This window comes from Urocampus carinirostris, chromosome 1, assembly GCF_059441175.1.
Source record: "Urocampus carinirostris isolate Australia breed hairy pipefish chromosome 1, RoL_Ucar_1.0, whole genome shotgun sequence".
NCBI classification, from domain to species: Eukaryota; Metazoa; Chordata; class Actinopteri; order Syngnathiformes; family Syngnathidae; genus Urocampus; species Urocampus carinirostris.
In genome coordinates, this window is record NC_142349.1 from 8728045 (window position 1) to 8746646 (window position 18602).

The 18602-nt window shown below is 41.0% G+C and overlaps 1 protein-coding gene across 1 annotated transcript; it reads right to left on the bottom strand.

The window, feature by feature from the left end:
* Nucleotides 1-1082: 1082 nt before the first annotated feature.
* LOC148373418 (uncharacterized) lies at nt 1083-17920 on the bottom strand. Its single transcript, XM_088353185.1, has 6 exons — nt 17807-17920; nt 17467-17737; nt 16085-16194; nt 8469-8555; nt 6492-6662; nt 1083-2859 (listed from the first exon to the last, which is right to left on the bottom strand). The coding sequence occupies exons 1-6, from the start codon at nt 17843-17845 to the stop codon at nt 2680-2682; spliced, it is 858 nt and encodes a 285-aa protein (XP_088209311.1). The 5' UTR covers nt 17846-17920; the 3' UTR covers nt 1083-2679.
* Nucleotides 17921-18602: the final 682 nt, after the last annotated feature.

Sequence of the window (18602 nt, forward strand, 5' to 3'; positions counted from 1 at the left end):
GTGTGATTGGCAGATTCTCTAGACACGGGCACGGGGATTTCATTTTTATTAGACTACAAGTAGCATAATGAACAACCTTGAGATTGAGAAAACCAGGGGGGTAGTGCGTCCGGATTCACATTTAATAAATACCTAATTTTTCAAATGTTTTTAACTACTGCTGTCGGGTACGACATAAAGTTCTTATGAAATAAAATGTATTTACTTCCACGATGAATAATGAACTATTTTTACTGTATTTTCTGCACTCTAAGGGGCACCGTATTATATGGCATACCCCCATATATAAGGCGCATAGGATTATAAGGTGCATCGTCTTAAAACTACAGAAAGGGCTAGGGTTATACTAAAGACAAATAACCATCATTTGTGCAATGATTGATCATTCAAAAAATATTGCTGATTACAATAAGAAAATATGGATGCGATGGGAACTAAACCCAGATCTTGGCGGGGGGGTTTAAGGGTTATTGTTCTATCTTCTTTATTCATTATCCGTTATCGGTCAGTTCATAATACGCTACAAAGCCTAGGAGCCGGGACTCTTACTCTCAGCCAAAAGGCCAAGCTAAGGTTCTAGCCTCATTGCGTATGCACCGTTCCCGGAGGTACTGCAATACCGGGCCGATGCGTGGAGTGGACAGAGCAAGCGCGGGGAATGCCCTGGATACTACCTAATAGACTTCTCTGAGTATAGGTGACAAATAAAAAGATATTAGGTTTTGTGTCATCATCACACTATTTCTAGTCGCGGCACCACTTTGCTGATGTTATTATTAGGTTGTGCCACGAGAATATTGTCCGACATTAAACCTGTCCGTGGTAGAGAAAACGCTGACAACCACTGAAATACAGTATTGTATTGCTGACTCACAAAGTCTTTACCAAGTGCACGGGATTCTGAACTGAAAGAAGAGAAAGGCACAGTTGGAAGTAATTTTGCTGTCCTCAAAGTTATAAACGCATGGCTGCACGTATTCAAAAGGTTTGCCAGCTTACAATACTTAGTTTGACCTAAAAAAGGTGAAAAATAATTATACAAATTTTCAATACAAATTTTTAAACATTTGCCTCTGGTACCATGACTAAAAAGAGCGTGTTTCTCCCACCAGCTATTTCCCCAGTGCCTGGTTGTTGAGAAATTGCGTTTTCATTTTTTTAATTGTTTTTTATTGCCATCTGTGTTTGATTCCAGTTGCTAACATTGTTATGCAGTTATATACTGCGACACATATTGACTGCTCAAAATTTGTACAAATATGATATTTCACCGGTATGATTTCCAGTTTTTTCCATACACAAGGTGCACCGGGTTATAATGTGCATGTTACAATTTGGGGTTTGTAGGTGCACCTAATAGTCCGGAATGCCACGGTTGCCCATTGCCCTCACTTGGGCTTGCCCGTTTGGCGTCAGCTGCTGCTCGTTGCCTGATTGGCTCCCCTCCTATTTAAACTCAGGGCTCTCATTTACTCCTTGTCAGTCTGTCAACAAACCTCTGCACTTGCAAGACTTGTATTTTGACTCTGTCCGGTATCCTGCTGTTGTATCCAGTATCCGGTATCGATCCCGTCTGTCCCGTCCTGTCCGGAATCTTGCTCGTGTTTCCAGTATTGACCCCGTCTGTCCCGCCCTGTCCGGAATCTGCTCGTGTATCCTGTATCTGGTATCGATCCCGTCTGTCCTGTCCGGTTTCGATCACTTCTGCCCAGCGATCCCCGAATCGCTGGCGTTTGTGTTCCCAATTATGACTGCCCTGTTCCCGTAGAATAAAGCTTGTGTGAAAGCGTTACGTGTCTGGGTCCACCGTCTGTTCGGGTTCTGACAGTGGAAAATTCGATTCATTGTTTATTTGAGTGTTATGGAGAAAGTGGCACATTCATTTCAAGGATAAAATGGGTTGAGTCCACACAAAAACCTATACGCTCAAAGTAGAAGTGTGTATTATGTAGTGTCTCCTAACTGTAGAAAAAATAATAATAATAATTTTGATTTATAAAATAACGAAATGAACTAGATGATCTATCATTTAAACTTGCATGTTTATAGTACTCGTAGATGCAAAAAATGCATGTATATAACATAACATTTGACTAGAGGGGGATGAATAAAGTATCTATCTATCTATCTATCTATCTATCTATCTATCTATCTATCTATCTATCTATCTATCTAGAGAGAGCTGACATATTTGCCTGCCATCTTGCTTCTACAGGTAGCAAAAAATAAAAAGGTTCGATGAGAAATAAAGAAAAATGGTGCGGTTCGGTCACTTTGAGTCTCCGTAGTTGGTATTTTTCAATTTTTTAAAAGAACTCGTTTTTTGTTGCACCACACAACATCTACAACAACGTCGTTTGAAATGTAAGAAAAACATATATTGTCTGCCGGGCCCAAACAGCAAAGCTAAAGTTAACGTCATCATTCAGCCTTCAAGTTTTCAGGCAGTCTTATCTAACCATGCCATTCAAGTTCCACCAGTGTCATTAAGTATTTTTTTCTATCGTTCCTTGCACGAAAATACGTGTCTATGTTCTTTGGTTGCCCAGCTTATGATCAAGTCAGTCTTGAGGTATTTCAATTACCAAGTTTAGGTTCCAAACCCTTCCATGGTTGTAAATTCCAGACCCTTCTCTGGTTCATCACATTCAAGTGTCTTTAAAACTCAGTCTCTGTGACTCATGCGGGAGGGACATTGTTGCAGTGCCGACAACTTTCCTGATGAGTTGGCTCAGTTTGGGCATTAGGTGTAGCGTCGGTGTGGGTACTGAGCGAAGGAGAAGCGTCCAAACTGGATGAGAGGACGTCGTGCGGTAGAACAACTGACTGACGGACACTATCTTCGTATGATGGAGGCGGCTGTGAAGAATGTTGGGAGATAGAATACCAGGATTAGATGTAAGATCAGGCCTAAACACTGCAGCCTGACCCGAACGAGGCCCGCGGATATTAAAGCGGGGCCCAGCACGAGCCCGCCCAATTAACCTGATTTGAGGGACCAAGCCCGGAGAAAACACAAATTTTGAATATGAGAGCCGGGACAGACTTCTCTCTTGCTAATTTTATTTCAAAAAATTATCCACCAGTTATTGTTCTTTGTTTCTTTTGTTTGTGTCACACAGTGGAGGAGTTACGCAATGGATTCAGTCACCCTCGCACAGTGTCAAATGCGTCAAATGTGCCACCAAGCGCGCCATCAAGCGCGCCATAAAGCGCGCTATCAAGTTAGCACCTTGCCAAACGATTGCGGCGACGTGGGCTGCACTACGCAAGAGGAGGGACTGAATCCCGCATGCAGATCCTCCACCGAACGACACAAAGAAACAATGACAAAAACGATGGCTTTGGCTAATTAAAAAAAAACCTGCAAGAGAAAAGCCTGCCCGGTCCAAACCTGAAAGTAGTGATTGACATTTCAGGCCCGACCCGTAATTGATACTCAAGCCTTGCACTAATACACATTACATAGAGGTGTAGCATGCACGTGTCCCCTTGGGCTCGACCGTAGGGGGCAATGACGCTTCATTGGACAATGTCATGCAAACTAATGTGAGCTGCCTTCAATCACAAGGAAAAAACGCAATGGTAAAGCACAGCCACCTGAGGGCAGTATCTTGTTGCAGACTCGTTGGGAAACATGGGGACAGTTTCAAGCATTTACAAGCGCTGGACCCAAGATACAAGCACGTTTCAACCCTTGAAAAAACACTAAAATTCAAGCATTTTCAAGGTTTTCAAGAATTCATAAAAACCCTGTGGTATTGATCTATGGAGAAACGGCCAAGTGGGGGTACACAGCAACAAGAGACTCCAGCATTTAAAAACAACATAAACAATATGATCACATTGTTGTACAAAAATGAAGAAAAAATAAATACAGTAAACAAATATGTTCTAGTGAAGCTGAATAAACTTTCTCTGTCCTTCCATTGTATCAGGAGTGTAAGTCAGAATTCATTGTTATAATTTTGTTAATAAGGTTAAACAAAATTGGCACCGGTAATTACTGACTCCAATGAAGTGATTATTTTTTTCGCTGTCTTACGTTACTTTAAAAAGAAGGCGTGGGTCAAAGAATTTGACATTTTCTAATCAGTATTCGAGTCAGTTGATTAGAGAAGAACAGGTAGTTCTGTTATAAAACTCTGCAATATTACTTGCATTACACCAGCAACAGATTTATCCTACACTTGAAGTGCAACAAAAAGTAAAGCGAATTTAATAAATCAAATCTAACTTGAAATGTCTGTTGTAGAGATGAGAATTGCGACTCTTTTTCGAGAACCGGCTTTTTTGGATTGGCTCACTAAAAAGATTAGTTTTTTTCATCTTATATGGCTAATAACATAAACTAAAATGCAAAGAAAAGATCAAATACAAAACAATTTTAACCTTTTTTTTTATACTTAATGGCACAGAATCCCTGAAAATATGAATTTTAACCAATCACAAGAGAAAAATAGCATTTCGAAGGGAATCGCCTCTCAATTGGTGGGCACCAGGCTCCCGGTTCCAAGAGAAGGGTCATAGAGCCCTTTCGTTCACGAAGGACAAGTTGGTTGCTGCATTCACCAATTCTCCTTTTCTTTCAGCGCATAGTAAATAATATATTCATAATCCTTATCTAACTATATGGTAGTCGCTATTTTCAATGGTGACATGATCCCAAAAACGTGACGTAACGAACTCGGGAAGAACGAAAAACCGCACCGCTGAAAACAGAGTCAGCTGTGCGGGGACCTGGCACCGTTGGCGTTGAGCAACCAAATTACAGTTACGATAATGGAGTTGTAACAGCATTTTTAAGCATATATATATATATATATATATATATATATATATATATATATATATATATATATATATATATATATATATATATATATATATATATATATATATATATATATATATATATATATACATGGTTTGGTTCTTTCCGAACATATCTGGGAGATTGCCCCTTTTACCTTTTAACTCAAGGTCCCACATAAGACAGGGGTAAATAACCCCCTATGTCCATAAACGCCCCCCACAATTACGCTCATTCAAGAAATGAAGGATATTACTGAACTATCAATCAAAAGTCTGAAAATGACCAGAAAGCACTTTGCTGGCATGTACTTCCTCATCAATTATGAGAAAATAATCACTAAGATTTGTGATTGTTTAATTAAGGAAAAGGAGAAAGGGTCATAAAAACAAAAACATATTTAAAAAAAGATATGGGTACAAAGCAGCTCGTTCAAGCACTGTTTGTGTTCAGGGTGCTGGCTTTAATTATGTTTGATGTGCCTTTTTCTCATTAACTTGTTTGCTGAAGCGATTCAAAAGCTCAGCTGAAGATCAACACTGTAAAACCTTGAAACGTGGCCGCCAGCAGTCAGCCTTGGATGAGTTTATAGCCGAGTGCCATGAATGTATTTTATCTATAAATTAGCTCTTATTGGAGTGCATACGGCACATATGATGGTTCCAGTATGTTATGATCAACTGTTTGAACGCCTAATTTGAAGGCCTGCCATATACTGAATATTCCGGACTATAAAGCGCACCTACAGTGAAGACCCCAATACTGCCAGAAATTTGAAAGTGCGCCTTAAAACCCTGTTTGCTTTATACGTATACTGCAGATTATGGCGAATAAGAAATAATAAGAAATGCATACGATAATTATAGGTAAGTATTACCATACGAGTCTATACTATCATACCGTATTTGAGGAATTATGATGCAATGATTGATCAAATTGATAAATATCACAGCTTTAAATCGATAAACATTGTATGCAACATGAATCAAACCCGAGAAGTGGCGGTGAGAGTGCCGACAAGTTACCACCAGACTCCCAGTGGTACAAATGACATCTCAAATGATGTCTCATTACACTGTTTTTACGGTGCCAGAAGCACTTTGCACTTGTCTAGTGCACTCCGATAGGTTAAACAGTCTCTCCACATATTCATCAATGAATGTTAGAGAATGGAGAAAACAGGAAGGCTTTCAACAAGATCCTATACCAGCTCTTTTACATGTGGATCAAAATTAAACCTAGAGGGCATTGAGGCACAGGTGAAGAAGTGGAGAGACGGTTTAACCTATAAGAATGCACTATGCAAATCAGAGTTGTGGTGGAATACGTATTCATTTATCATCTGTACTACTCGTGGTCTAGTGGTAATGTGTTGGATCTATCACCGCCACTACTTGTATTTGATTCCCATTGTATTCAATGTTTTGCAATTTGGGTTAGCGGCACATATATATGTATTGCATTATATGTACTCATACAAACGGAAGCTCTTACTGTAGTCTCAAATTCATGTGCCTTATGTATGAAGAGTATACGATAAAATACTATTTTTTGGGGGTGAACCTCATAATCCGGTCCACCTTTAAGTGTTGATAACATGTAATTTAGCATGATGAAGCAAATAAATAAACCATTGTCATGTAGCATACATGCCTGTGTTTACTTAAATGTTTCCTACCTCCGTCTCAATGTGCCCATTGAGGCCAAAGCGGTCTGCAATCATCCTGTGGATATGCCTCTGGCGATCCTTTTTTCGGACACTCTCGTAAGAGGGCAGCCTGGGCAGGGGACCGTCCAGAGAAGGCAGCCTGTAGCTAGAGGGCAGGCCCACATAGAATAGCTGACTCCCCTGTTCAAATTGTCACACAAGGGCCATAAAACAGAGCAGGGTCAATTATTGAGGAAGAGGACACATGACAAGCCTGTTTGAAGCAAACTACTGTTATATGTGGTTATCAATTGCGATATTTTTTAAAGCCAAAATATATACTCACTTATCATGAACAAGTTACACGTTTGAAAAGCTTCATTGACAAGCATAAATTACCAAATACAGTATGGCTTCAGAGAAAAACATTCTATGGCGCTACCATTAGTTGAGATAAAATGCAACAAACGTTATTCATAGGTTTTAGAAAAGCTTTTAACACAATAAATCACAATATACAACTTCAAAAGCTACAGTAACATTGATAATGTTCAAATAGGAAAAGTTAAAGAAGTTTTTCTAAGGGATTATTAGCTAAAATATTAGCTGGACACTCCGTATTAATAGTATGTAATTCAAATTAGCCACGAACAGTGCAGTTATGAGTAGATGAAGACATATATTTGAGCTAAAACCCTTCATATAATGTATGGGTTATTAATTTTGCGTTGGGTATGAATAACATAAAATCTAACCGTTTATTTAATCCAGCATGTTAAAATTTGAAGATGTTATAAATTTAAATCAGTATTATTAGGATGGCGCTGGGACTGGCTGGCAACCAGTTCAGGGTGTCCCTTGCCCACTGCCTGGAGAAGGCTGGGATGGGCCCCTGCACCCCCGCGACCCAACTGACAATAAGCGGTGCAGATAATGGATGAATGGATGTTATAGGAGTCTCTAGCGATAATATTATGAGTTTGAAATGTAATTTCTTTGTTTTCTAATTTTCCTTTGAGGGCCAAGGTTCTGTCTTCTTGTTTTGATTTAGAATAATGTCTGTCCTGTAAGGAAAAATTGGAATAGGGGTTCATATCTGCCAGCCGTATTATGCTATAGAGAATTTTTAAGTTAGGATATATCATATAAACAGTAGTTTCAAATGTTTTGTTCATGCTTATCAATCCAGCATAAATTGTAGAATCATTTTCTGAGGTCATCTGCTACCATATCTATTAGAGTGGATGAGCCTCCTTTAGGTCCCTTTCTCCACATGGTTAGTCTGTGCCTTACCATAATTTAATTTCTATTCTTTTGTTATGTATTTATTTTATTTCATTTTGGACCATTGTGTGTGTTTGTGTATTAGGTGTTTCGATTGTTAGGTGGGCAAAAGGGAGGGGATTTTATTGTCTTGTACACTTAATGTTTTATGCAGCACTTAGAGTGGCAATTAATTGGCTGAAATGCGCTTTACAAATCAATTTGATTTGATTTGTAACCCGTGCCCCGGTAAGTATTGTCATTCAAGAAACAGCAATGATTTTGATTTGTTATACCCTGTAATCTTTTACAAACTTTATACAATGCTAGACTATTGTTCCACTGAAATATAAATGTGCAAATTATTCATTTTAACATTTTTAGATTGTTTTTTATTTGACTTCAGTAAGAAAATAACATCAAAAGAGCAAAATAGTATTATTTTGCCGAGAAAGAAAATTTTGCACATTCGACGAGTATTGTTTCAATTTTACTAAAAACAATAATCAAAATAGATACAAAACCGTAAAACAAAAAAGAAAAGTAACCTGCAAGTGGAACAACATATTTTTTCTTGTAAAAATTGTTATTTTAGCCTTTTATTTATTTATTTTTTAACATCTCTAACAGGCGTTTTCGTCCATGAATAACTAATTTAAACATTATGAAATGTATCTCCAATACTGGATCACAAGCAAATTTTGCACAGTTGCAAGTTACAATTTCATGCACGCCATGTCTTACTTCAGTAGTATTTGAGAAGGGTGTCTCTTCTAAACAAGGTGATCCCACCAGCGTCTGCCTGCTGCTGTAGTATTGAGGTGGAGCATCCTGGAAAAGGATGAGCTTTTAAAGGTAATCCAAGATACTTAAACATGGAAGATGTAGGAAATAGTGAATGGATTTTGCATAAAATGTATCTTTATTTCATCTGCATATTCCAAGTATATCTCATCTCATCTCATCTCATCTCATTAGCTGCACCGCTTATCCTCAGTAGGGTCACGGGGGTGCTGGAGCCCATCCCAGCAATCATCGGGCAGTGGGCAGGGGACACCCTTAACTGGTTGCCAGCCAATCGCAGGGCACACTGGGACAGACAACTCGCCCTCTTATTCACACCTAGGGACAATTTGGACCGGCCAATCCACCTGAAATGCATGTCTTTGGAATGTGGGAGGAAACCGGAGTGCCCGGAGGAAACCCACGCAAGCACGGGGAGAACATACAAACTCCGCACAGTAAGTCCGGTAACTGGATTTGAACCAACACAGGAGGTTCCCAAAACCTTAGAACTGTGCCGCACACGCGCAAACCACTGCGCCGCCGTGCCGCCCATATTCCAAGTATATTCTGAGATAATTCGTTTTGAAGAAAGCATGTCTTGTTTTTGTCATCCTGAGCTGTCACATCATCGGAGAAACAACAGAACCCTAGCAAGCCAGTCGCCATATTGTTTTACGGGTTAATTAGTCAAAGAGGTAAGTAACGGTACAACAAAGGACGAGAAGCCAAAAAGGGGCTAACAGGTAAAAAAAAAAGGATTGATCAATGAAAGCTGGCCACAACCTCGACAGAAAAACAAAAAACATGCAATGAGCAGCTAGGCTAACCGGGAACCAACAACGAAATATAAAACGCACGGTAGGCACGAACATGCTCGGCAGCCCCAACACCAATGGGGAGCTAGTTGGACAATATTATATCCTACTATTTACCACTGTCCTCCTACTTTCCTTTTTGGATACATGCGTGGCCAATAAGACCTACAGCCGGGAGGAGCTCATCCGACTGGGTGGGCGTCTAAATTTCGACTTTTCGGGCACTTTCTATACCACCCATGACATCCCGAATGAGCTCCAAAGGGACTGGGGTTCGCCCTGCTTTCCCGCTCCACCGAAGAAAAAGAAAAATCGAAGACGAAGACGGCGCAAAGACAGAAAACAGAAGCGGGGATGTCGTGCAGGGAAGCGTGTGAAGATGAATGAGCAACGACATGAAGATCTGTCTAATCCAACCATCATTTCTTCGTCGATTCTGCGAGTCAACCGACGCCTGAAGCCCAACGCACACGAACGGCATCTCGTGACGATCTCTACAAAGACTACAGCTAAGTTAAATGATTCAAAGCTAAAATTTGGTCTTTTGAATGTTAGATCGATTGCTCCAAAAGCTTTACTTGTAGATAATATTATTCGCGATTATAAACTTAACTGTATCGGTCTTTGTGAAACTTGGTTACGCCCGGATGAGTATCTAGCGCTAAATTATGCTTCTCCCCCAGACTACGAGAGTAGCCATATAGCACGCACGTTGAAAAAGGGTGGCAGTGTCGCGCTCATTTCTGAAAAAAAAAACGCTCAAATTTAATCCTCGTACCTCTAATAATCACAAGTCGTTCGAGGCTCTTGTTATGAGGTCCTCTGCATTGTCAATTTATGTGATAACTATCTATCGCGCACCAGGACCATACACAACTTTCTTAGACAAATTTGCTGAACTTTTGTCTGAAGTAGTAACCTATGCAGACAAAATTATAATCATGGGGGACTTTAACATTCATATGAACTTCCCACTCAGTTCACTCACTGTTGCGTTTCAGTCTATAATTGATGCATTTGGTTTTAATCAACTGGTTGATTTGCCAACCCATAAAGATGGAAACACGCTCGACTTGGTTCTGACTTGAGGAGTTTCAACCTCAAACATGACGGTGCTATCGTGTACTACAGTTATCTCGGATCATTATTTAGTTACATTTGAGGTGCTAGCTAAATGTAGTACCAAAAAAACTGAAGGATTCACTGGACGCAATAAAAGCACGGGCAGTTTCTGAGCTCTCCGATATTCTTCCAGGAGCAGTTGCGTCCTTTCCTTCCTACATAGGCTCTATCGAACCACTCCTAAATGGATTCAATGCTACCCTGGCTAGTGCCCTGGATTCAGTAGCGCCCATCCAGCTTAAATCACGACCTAAAAGACGCACACCTTGGTTTAATGATGAAACTAGATCCCTTAAACGAGAATGCAGGATATCTGAAAGAAAATGGCGCGCTACCAAGCTTAAAGTTTTCCATCAAATCTCGTGTGAAAGTTTGTTGAAGTATAAAGCGGCCCTGGCCTCTGCAAAATCAGCCTACCTTTCGAAGGTGATTGCGTCACAAAAGAACAATCCCAAGGTCACACTGTAGCATCGCTCACAAGGCAACAGACTATCCCAGATAGCTCCACTCATTCTGCCCACAACATAATGGTCTTCTTTACTAAGAAGATCCAGAGCATACAGGAAGAAATTGCCAAATACAGTACTAATTCAACACATACTAAAGCACTCTTATATATATATAGATGCACGACATGGTGGCTGTCCAGGGATTTTGTCCCGTTTTAGTGAACTGTCACCCGATAATCTTAAACAGATGGTGAATACGGCCAAACCGACAACTTGCCAGTTCGACCCACTTCCAGGTTCACTTATTAAAGGTCTCTTTGGCGTTCTTGCACCTTCAGTTCTAAATATTTTAAACATATCACTCTCCTCAGGTGTAGTTCCAGCGGCTTTTAAGTCCGCCGTCATTTAACCCACACTGAAACGACCCAACCTTGATCCAGAAAACTTATGTAATTATAGACCTGTGTCAAACCTACCGTTTTTTTCTAAATACTTAAAAAAGTAGTGGCACAGCAGCTGAATGATTTCATGTCCGAGAACAATCTCTTTGAATCAATGCAATCAGGATTCAGGGCTAACCACTCTACTGAGACAGCTCTGATTAAGGTAACCAATGATCTCCTACGGGCAATGGACTCTGGCGCATCATCACTTTTGCTGCTGCTGGACCTTAGTGCTGCATTTGACACAGTGGACCATAATATCTTGCTAGAAAAGGTTGGAAAAATGGATTGGTCTCTCAGGAAACGTCCTCTTATGGTTCAGATCCTACCTCTCAGATAGGACACACTGCGTTAAATATGGCGAATTGACATCTGAGCCATTTAGTGTTACTTGTGGTGTTCCGCAGGGTTCAGTGCTTGGCCCCCTTCTCTTCAGCATTTATATGCTTCCACTAGGTGATATTATTCGCAAGTATAATATCAGTTTCCATTGGTACGCAGACGACACTCAACTCTATCTCCCGATGGAGGAATCTGCCACACTAAACTGTGGAAATTTGGAGGCCTGCCTCACTGAGATAAAAGAGTGGATGTCACTCAATTTCTTGCGTCTTAACTCTGAAGTTAGTTATTGGTCCATCTAAGTCCCGTGACTTATTCTCTAAAACCGCTGTGAACATAGACAATTGCCACATCAAACAGAGCGACTCACTTAAAAATGTAGGTGTCATTTTCAACCCCGATCTGTCCTTTCGAACACATGTGAAGAAAATTACTAGAACCGCTTTCTTCCATCTCCGTAACATTGCTAAAATTCGTCCTATACTTTCTCAGTCGGATGCGGAAATCATAATTCACGCGTTTGTTACCTCCCGTCTCGACTACTGTAATGCACTACTTTCCGGTCTTCCGATGACCAGACTCAAGAGTCTTCAGCTGGTACAAAATGTTGCAGCGAGGCTTTTAACTAGGACAAAAAAGTACGATCACATCACCCCAATTTTGGCTAACCTGCATTGGCTCCCTGTTAGCCTAAGATTTTAAGGTTCTCCTATTACTATACAAAATCATACATGGACTTTCCCCCTCATATCTTTCAGATCTGATTTTCCCCCTATGTCCCGGCCCGAAGCCTTCGTTCCGAGAGCGCCGGTCTCCTTGTGATCCCAAGAGCCAAGAAGTGTTCCGCTGGTTCGAGAGCAGTCTCCATCCGGGCACCGGTGTTGTGGAATGCTCTTCCCCCTGAGATCCGATCTGCAACCTCAGTGGAAATGTTTAAATCTAAGCTTAAAACTCACTTCTACTCTATAGCATACGAATAACCTAAACTTCTTATATGTAATAACTTGTGAAGCCCTTAGAGACTATTTGTGATTAAGGGCTATACAAATAAAAATGACTTGACTTGATCAACCGAGACACACGGAGCAAAAAACACAAATGAAAAGCCACAATCACCTGCCTCCAAGCAGAAATTAGCTAGACGCAAACGCTGTTCACTGTGATTGCTGTCTGTTTCTGAGCAGGCCTAACATGTTGTGTTAATGGGATTTGCTATTTTGAAGTGCTTCATTGCGACTGGCTGGCAACCAGTTCAGGGTGTCCCCTGCCCACTGCCCACTGCCAAGAGATAGCTGCAATGGGCTCCAGCACCCCTCCGGCCCTGGTAAGGATAAGCGGTGCAGATAATGGATGGATGGATGGATGGATTCCTTCAAGGACGTCACAGCTCTACCGCAAACAAGCCAGATGAGTCAACTTCGAGACTAAATTTTTCGAGTGCCCCGACGCTGGGAATACTTTTCAACATATTTCCAAAATTGTGGTTAGGAATACCTTTAACAGTGAGGTGTGGGATTTGAAAAGCTTGTTACTTTCTACTGCTATCTACTGACTTTAAGTCAGTGCTTCTGTCATTTTTTTCACGCCCCCACCCCCTTAAAAGAAGAAATCGGCTCGCGCCCCACCAAGACATCTGTTTCCTCATCCGGGTTAATTATTTTTTCATGGGGTCACTTGAGGTTCTGCTCCACTTTGTATCTACACTTCATACTCATGCTTATACTCTGTATTATATCCACGGTGTGAAGGTTAAATGTAAACAAAACCCTGCCAATGAGAGCGACACTGCCCCCTAGTAAAGTGGTGGTGCAATTGCACTTAATTCTTTGGAAAGTTAAAAAAAAAGTTTGGCCAGGTCAAAAGCCCCCTGGACCGCCCCCACAGCAGCCGCACCGTTTTTCTCCAAAAGGTGCCCCTGCACACCTGACCCCAGAAGCAAAATGGCGATCGCCAGTTGCGCATGCGCGGTTGTCGCTAGGTGTGCGGGGGGCTTTAGGCAGCCTGTTTCTGATTTGTGTGCAAGTACATGCATTTCTTAGGCGCGTTTGAATGAACTCTTCTATTTTCCCTTTTTTAGGGAGGGTTAGGGTTGGTGTTTGGACTTTTTTAGAAGCGGGCCTTTTCTTACTTTTACCATTTTTATCCTCCACTGACAAATAGAAATTTAAAAAAAACCTGCAGTGACGAGCATGATGTCTCTCTCCAGCAGCCCCTCCAGCCTCCTTTCCTCAACCCTAATGTGTTCCGCCCCGAACAGGTTTGATAAAAGTAAGATAAAACCCGACAGACGAAATGGAAAGTAAAGCATAAGGGCTCTTTGAACTATGTTGGGCATTGTTAACACATACCCAATAGAGAATTTTTTTTACTTTTAACTTTATCAGGGCACCTCATTTAACGCAACCCACCTTTACAAGAACCCTAAAAACCTCAATTAGTCACATTTCTTCTTTTTTTTTTGCCTGATTTCCATACCTTGTTTAATCACAGTGGACACGAGCTGGTTTAGCAATACCATAAATTATCTGATCAATGAGACGACCACCCTCTGATTTTTGTGCATCCTCCCTTTTACGACACAACCTGTCAACCTCTCACTGTATTAGGTGTTGGCGTCTTTCAAGGGGGGTGGAGGGTGGTCATGTGAGGAGAACGAGGTAATTGTCTAGGGGTCTAAATGAGTCTCCTTTGTTTAGGGAACAATATGGCGTCCTACCGTGTCATCAGAGTCCCTAGGCAACAAACCACACAGATTGGCCTTTTCAGCATCTCTCTAGTCCTCTTTTTAGGTAGTGCTTAGCGATCACACTTCACTACACATTATGACCTTATGGGCGGTGTTATAACAAAAGTCAATTTGTTGCCTGACTAGATCTAGCCTCATGACAAGGAATGGCAACATTTCAACAAAAATTGAGGTTTTTCGACAGAAAATTCCAGCTTGCTTTAAATTATTAAAATTTTCCTACTATGACATCACTTTTATTAAGTGACACATTCCAATGACCTTTGCCATTTCTGTCACAACGTTTCAGTGAGGCTTGAGATGACAATAAATAACGTGATGTCAGGGGTCATTTTCCCTCCCTGGCTCTTAGATTGAAACCGCAAAATAGGAAAGGGGAGTTGTGCTTTTGTGTAGGCCTTTGACTCAGCTTGTGTGAAAAAGCACAACCGTGTAAAATCAGCACTGGAGTCGGGGGAGGATCCCAAGGGCAGCGTGCCTTTTTCACCCAACTAGAAAAGAGACTCATTGTCTCCCCGTGTCCCCAACACCCACAGTGGGGTCTGCCCGCTATTCAATGGCGCAAACTGAAGTAATGAAATGAAATGAAATGATCTGCATTTATATAGCGCTTTTCAAGTCAAGACTTCCCAAAGCGCTTTACAGTGTGCTTCACATTTCCCAATAGCCGTGCAGCCATGTAAGGCGCTAACCTGCTTATTGGGGATATTAGGGGCTCAGTGTCTTACCCAAGGACACTTCGACATGTAACACAAAGGAGCCGGGATTCGAACTGCGATCTCTTGATCCCAAGACCTACCTCCTGAGCCACTGCCAATGAAGTTGAACAACGTGCAAGTGTGCTTGTGTTTGTCTGTTCATCGCTCTTCTTGAAAAAAGATCCAAGCCGAACTCTTCATAATTTATCCTCAGTGTGGCTTGAAGTTATTCTAAATGATGTCAGGTGTTTGGTATCCCCCTCTTTCAAGACTTCCCTTATCAACAAAAAACGTGTCCGAAGATTCAGTTCAACTCGTTTTGTTCCGGGCGAAACGCTCCGTGAGTAGCTGTAACCGAACAAGAGTTTCCTGTCAGTTGTGGTGAGGGAGCTCTGAGTCACATCCCTGCAATAAGAAGATAACGGTCAAACTTCACCACGGCACGGCTCACTGAGGTGAGGAAGAAGTCAGGAAGAGGAAGCAGAAAGAATGAAAAGGGTTCCTCTTTCACTTGTTTACATTTCGACACTGCTATCGCTGGCTGCTTTAGAAATTCATTATCTTAAGCTGATAGCCAGTATTTGGCAAAGATGAAACATTCCTGTAACAAACCCTTAACCAAAAGAAAAGTATGCATGCCACTGCTTTACAAACCTTTGTACCCTGTTCTATTTTCCAAATTATATCAAATCAAAAATAGAACTGATGTGAGAGTACATTTATTATCACCAATGCAATTAACTACGGCAAATCCATATCATGCAATCATATCAGGATTAAAATAGAACTTCTTCCGCCGCCCTGCAAATTGAATGTGACGCTTGCTAATTCACAAACATCAGAATCACATGGTTTCTCGGGACATAGTTTTTTCTAGTGTCATCTCAAAATGGCACATGCTGAGTGCCTCACAGGACCACTCAGCATTTTTCCTTTTTCATGTTGTTCGAAGGGCTTACCATATCTGTATGCGGCCCCTGATAGGAGCGCAATCTGCAGCACTGTGGATCTTTGCGGTAAATGATGGATAGGAGCACCACAATAACAACAAAAAACACCAGGGAGGAAACTGCGAGAGAGGGAAAAAAAAGGAAAGGTTAATCACTGATAACTTTTTTTTCTTTACTCCCGTTGAACAAATTGCAAAACACTGACCAAGAGAGAGTAAAAAAGGCTGTACAAAATATTTGAAAGTTTTATCACTTGTGATGTAGCTGACTGCTAAGAACAACCACAGATAGTGAAACCTAATTACAGCATAATGTTCGGGTGTAAAAAAATCACATTATTTGGTGCAGCCCATGATGGAATTTAAGTCTGTCCACACGTTTCTTATTAACTGTGGGCATAACAATGCATTTTCACATACTTAAATGAGTTCAATAAGCATTTATATGTTTTTTCAAGAATTATTTTCCCTCAAAGCATTTACCTCAAAAATAGGATGGAGCGCAGTGGTTAGTGCGGCACAGTTCTAAGGTCTTGTGTGGGTTCAAATCCAGCTACCGGACTTACTGTGCGGAGTTTGTATGTTCTCCCCGTGCTTGCGTGGGTTTCCTCTGGGCACTCCGGTTTCCTCCCACATTCCAAAGACATGCATTTCAGGTGGATTGGCTGGTCCAAATTGTCCCTAGGTGTGAATGAGCGAGCGAGTTATCTGTCCCTGTGTGCCCTGCGATTGGCTGGCAACCAGTTCAGGGTGTCCCCTGCCCACTGCCCGATGATTGCTGGGATGGGCTCCAGCACCCCCGCGACACTACTGAGGATGAGCGGTGCAGCTAATGAGATGAGATGAGATAATTGTCTTCATAGTCTTTGATATCCACATGGTGATATATTATATGCAACGAGAATAAACATGGCACTCCTTGATAAACATGTAATAAAGACTTTAAGAGAACAAAAGAATAAAAGACTGTCAGAAAGAATAGGCAAACACATTTACTACAACCTAGCGCTTAGAGACTGGCTAAAGTTTTAATAATAATGCAATAAAAATAGTCTATTGTAACTATAATGCAATGAAAAGTAGTGCAGTAACATAAACAACAAAAATTAAAAAATAAGTCGCAAAACACAATACATTTTCACAGTTTTTCTTGCTTGTTAAGGGCGGTGATGACCCTGGGGCAGATATGGTCTCTGAGCCTCTTTGACCTTGTTTTAGCAGTATTTTCAAATATTTATTATGTTATTATGTATAGTATAATAAGACAATTAATTTCAAGCCATTTCAGACATAAAAATGCAGCCCTAAAAAGCTTTGTAAAACAATTCAAAATTGATCAAATGCAACAAAAGAGTTGTTAAAAAGCTATAGAAGTGTCACATTTGTACTCACAACATGCAGCGACCACGGTGAGTTGATCCGATGTCATCAGAGAGGAGGGAATGGTTGGACTTGTCGTTGCGGACATTTCAGCTGTGTAAACAGTTAACGTCGTTTTCAGAGATGTCCCTGATTCCATCAAACTTAACACCAGAGCTGTCATCTTAAATGTGTGCGTCCGTACTGCCTCCGAACTTTGTAACTCTTCCACATGGTGTAATCCGACAGGCTGACTGACAATCCACATGCGCTCTGCAAGCCGGATCTCCAAGTGTCCTGCGGTCTGTAAACACACCACTGTGCTTTAGAGTATGACGTCATCGGGTAGCGGTCACTCGAACAAACTACTTACCAGTTCGTCAGCGCCAGGGGGAAAAAGGTAGATCTGCATATGTTTTACATGCTAAATAAGTACCAACAATCAGTAGTCTGGCGTTGCACATGCAATAGTAAGATTAATGTCATTCCTGTTTCCTCCTCACAGGCATCCCAACCAGGAGGTCCGAATTCCTGAACTGGTTACATGTTACCCTGGAAACCGGGGGTCCCGTCCAGAGATGATTTGTTTAACTTGCACGAGTAACCAAAGTGATGAATTAGCTACTGAGGTTTTTATTTCACACTGTTTGACAAAGTGTTACGTGTTATATCAATTAATGTGCTCATATCGATACAGTGTTTTATTAGTTATCTATTTGTATTTGATCAACAATATTAAAAAAACATTTTTATTGTTATTGTAGGCTAAACTACCTACATATATTTATTTTAAAAAATGCAAAGTGATCAGCATGATGGAATATGAGTTTTTGAGTGTTTTGTAAAGATTTGAACGACTTATTTTGCTTTTTGGAGCCTATTAATGTTATCCGTCCATTTTCTGCACCGCTTATCCCAGCAGCCTTCGGGCAGTGAAGCCAAGAACTCGTTGCTATAAATTGGAGTCACCACTCAACCTGCCCTGCTTGTTTTAGGTATGCAGAAGGAAACCAGGGGTATCAAATTATATGGTTTCTGTTAGAGTAAAAACGTGACACAAACATAACACAAACATGACACATTCCATATGTTTTCCAAAGTATATAAAATTTTATAGTATACATACTTATACAGTACTGGGGTGTTACTGGCGAGCCTATGCAGGGGGG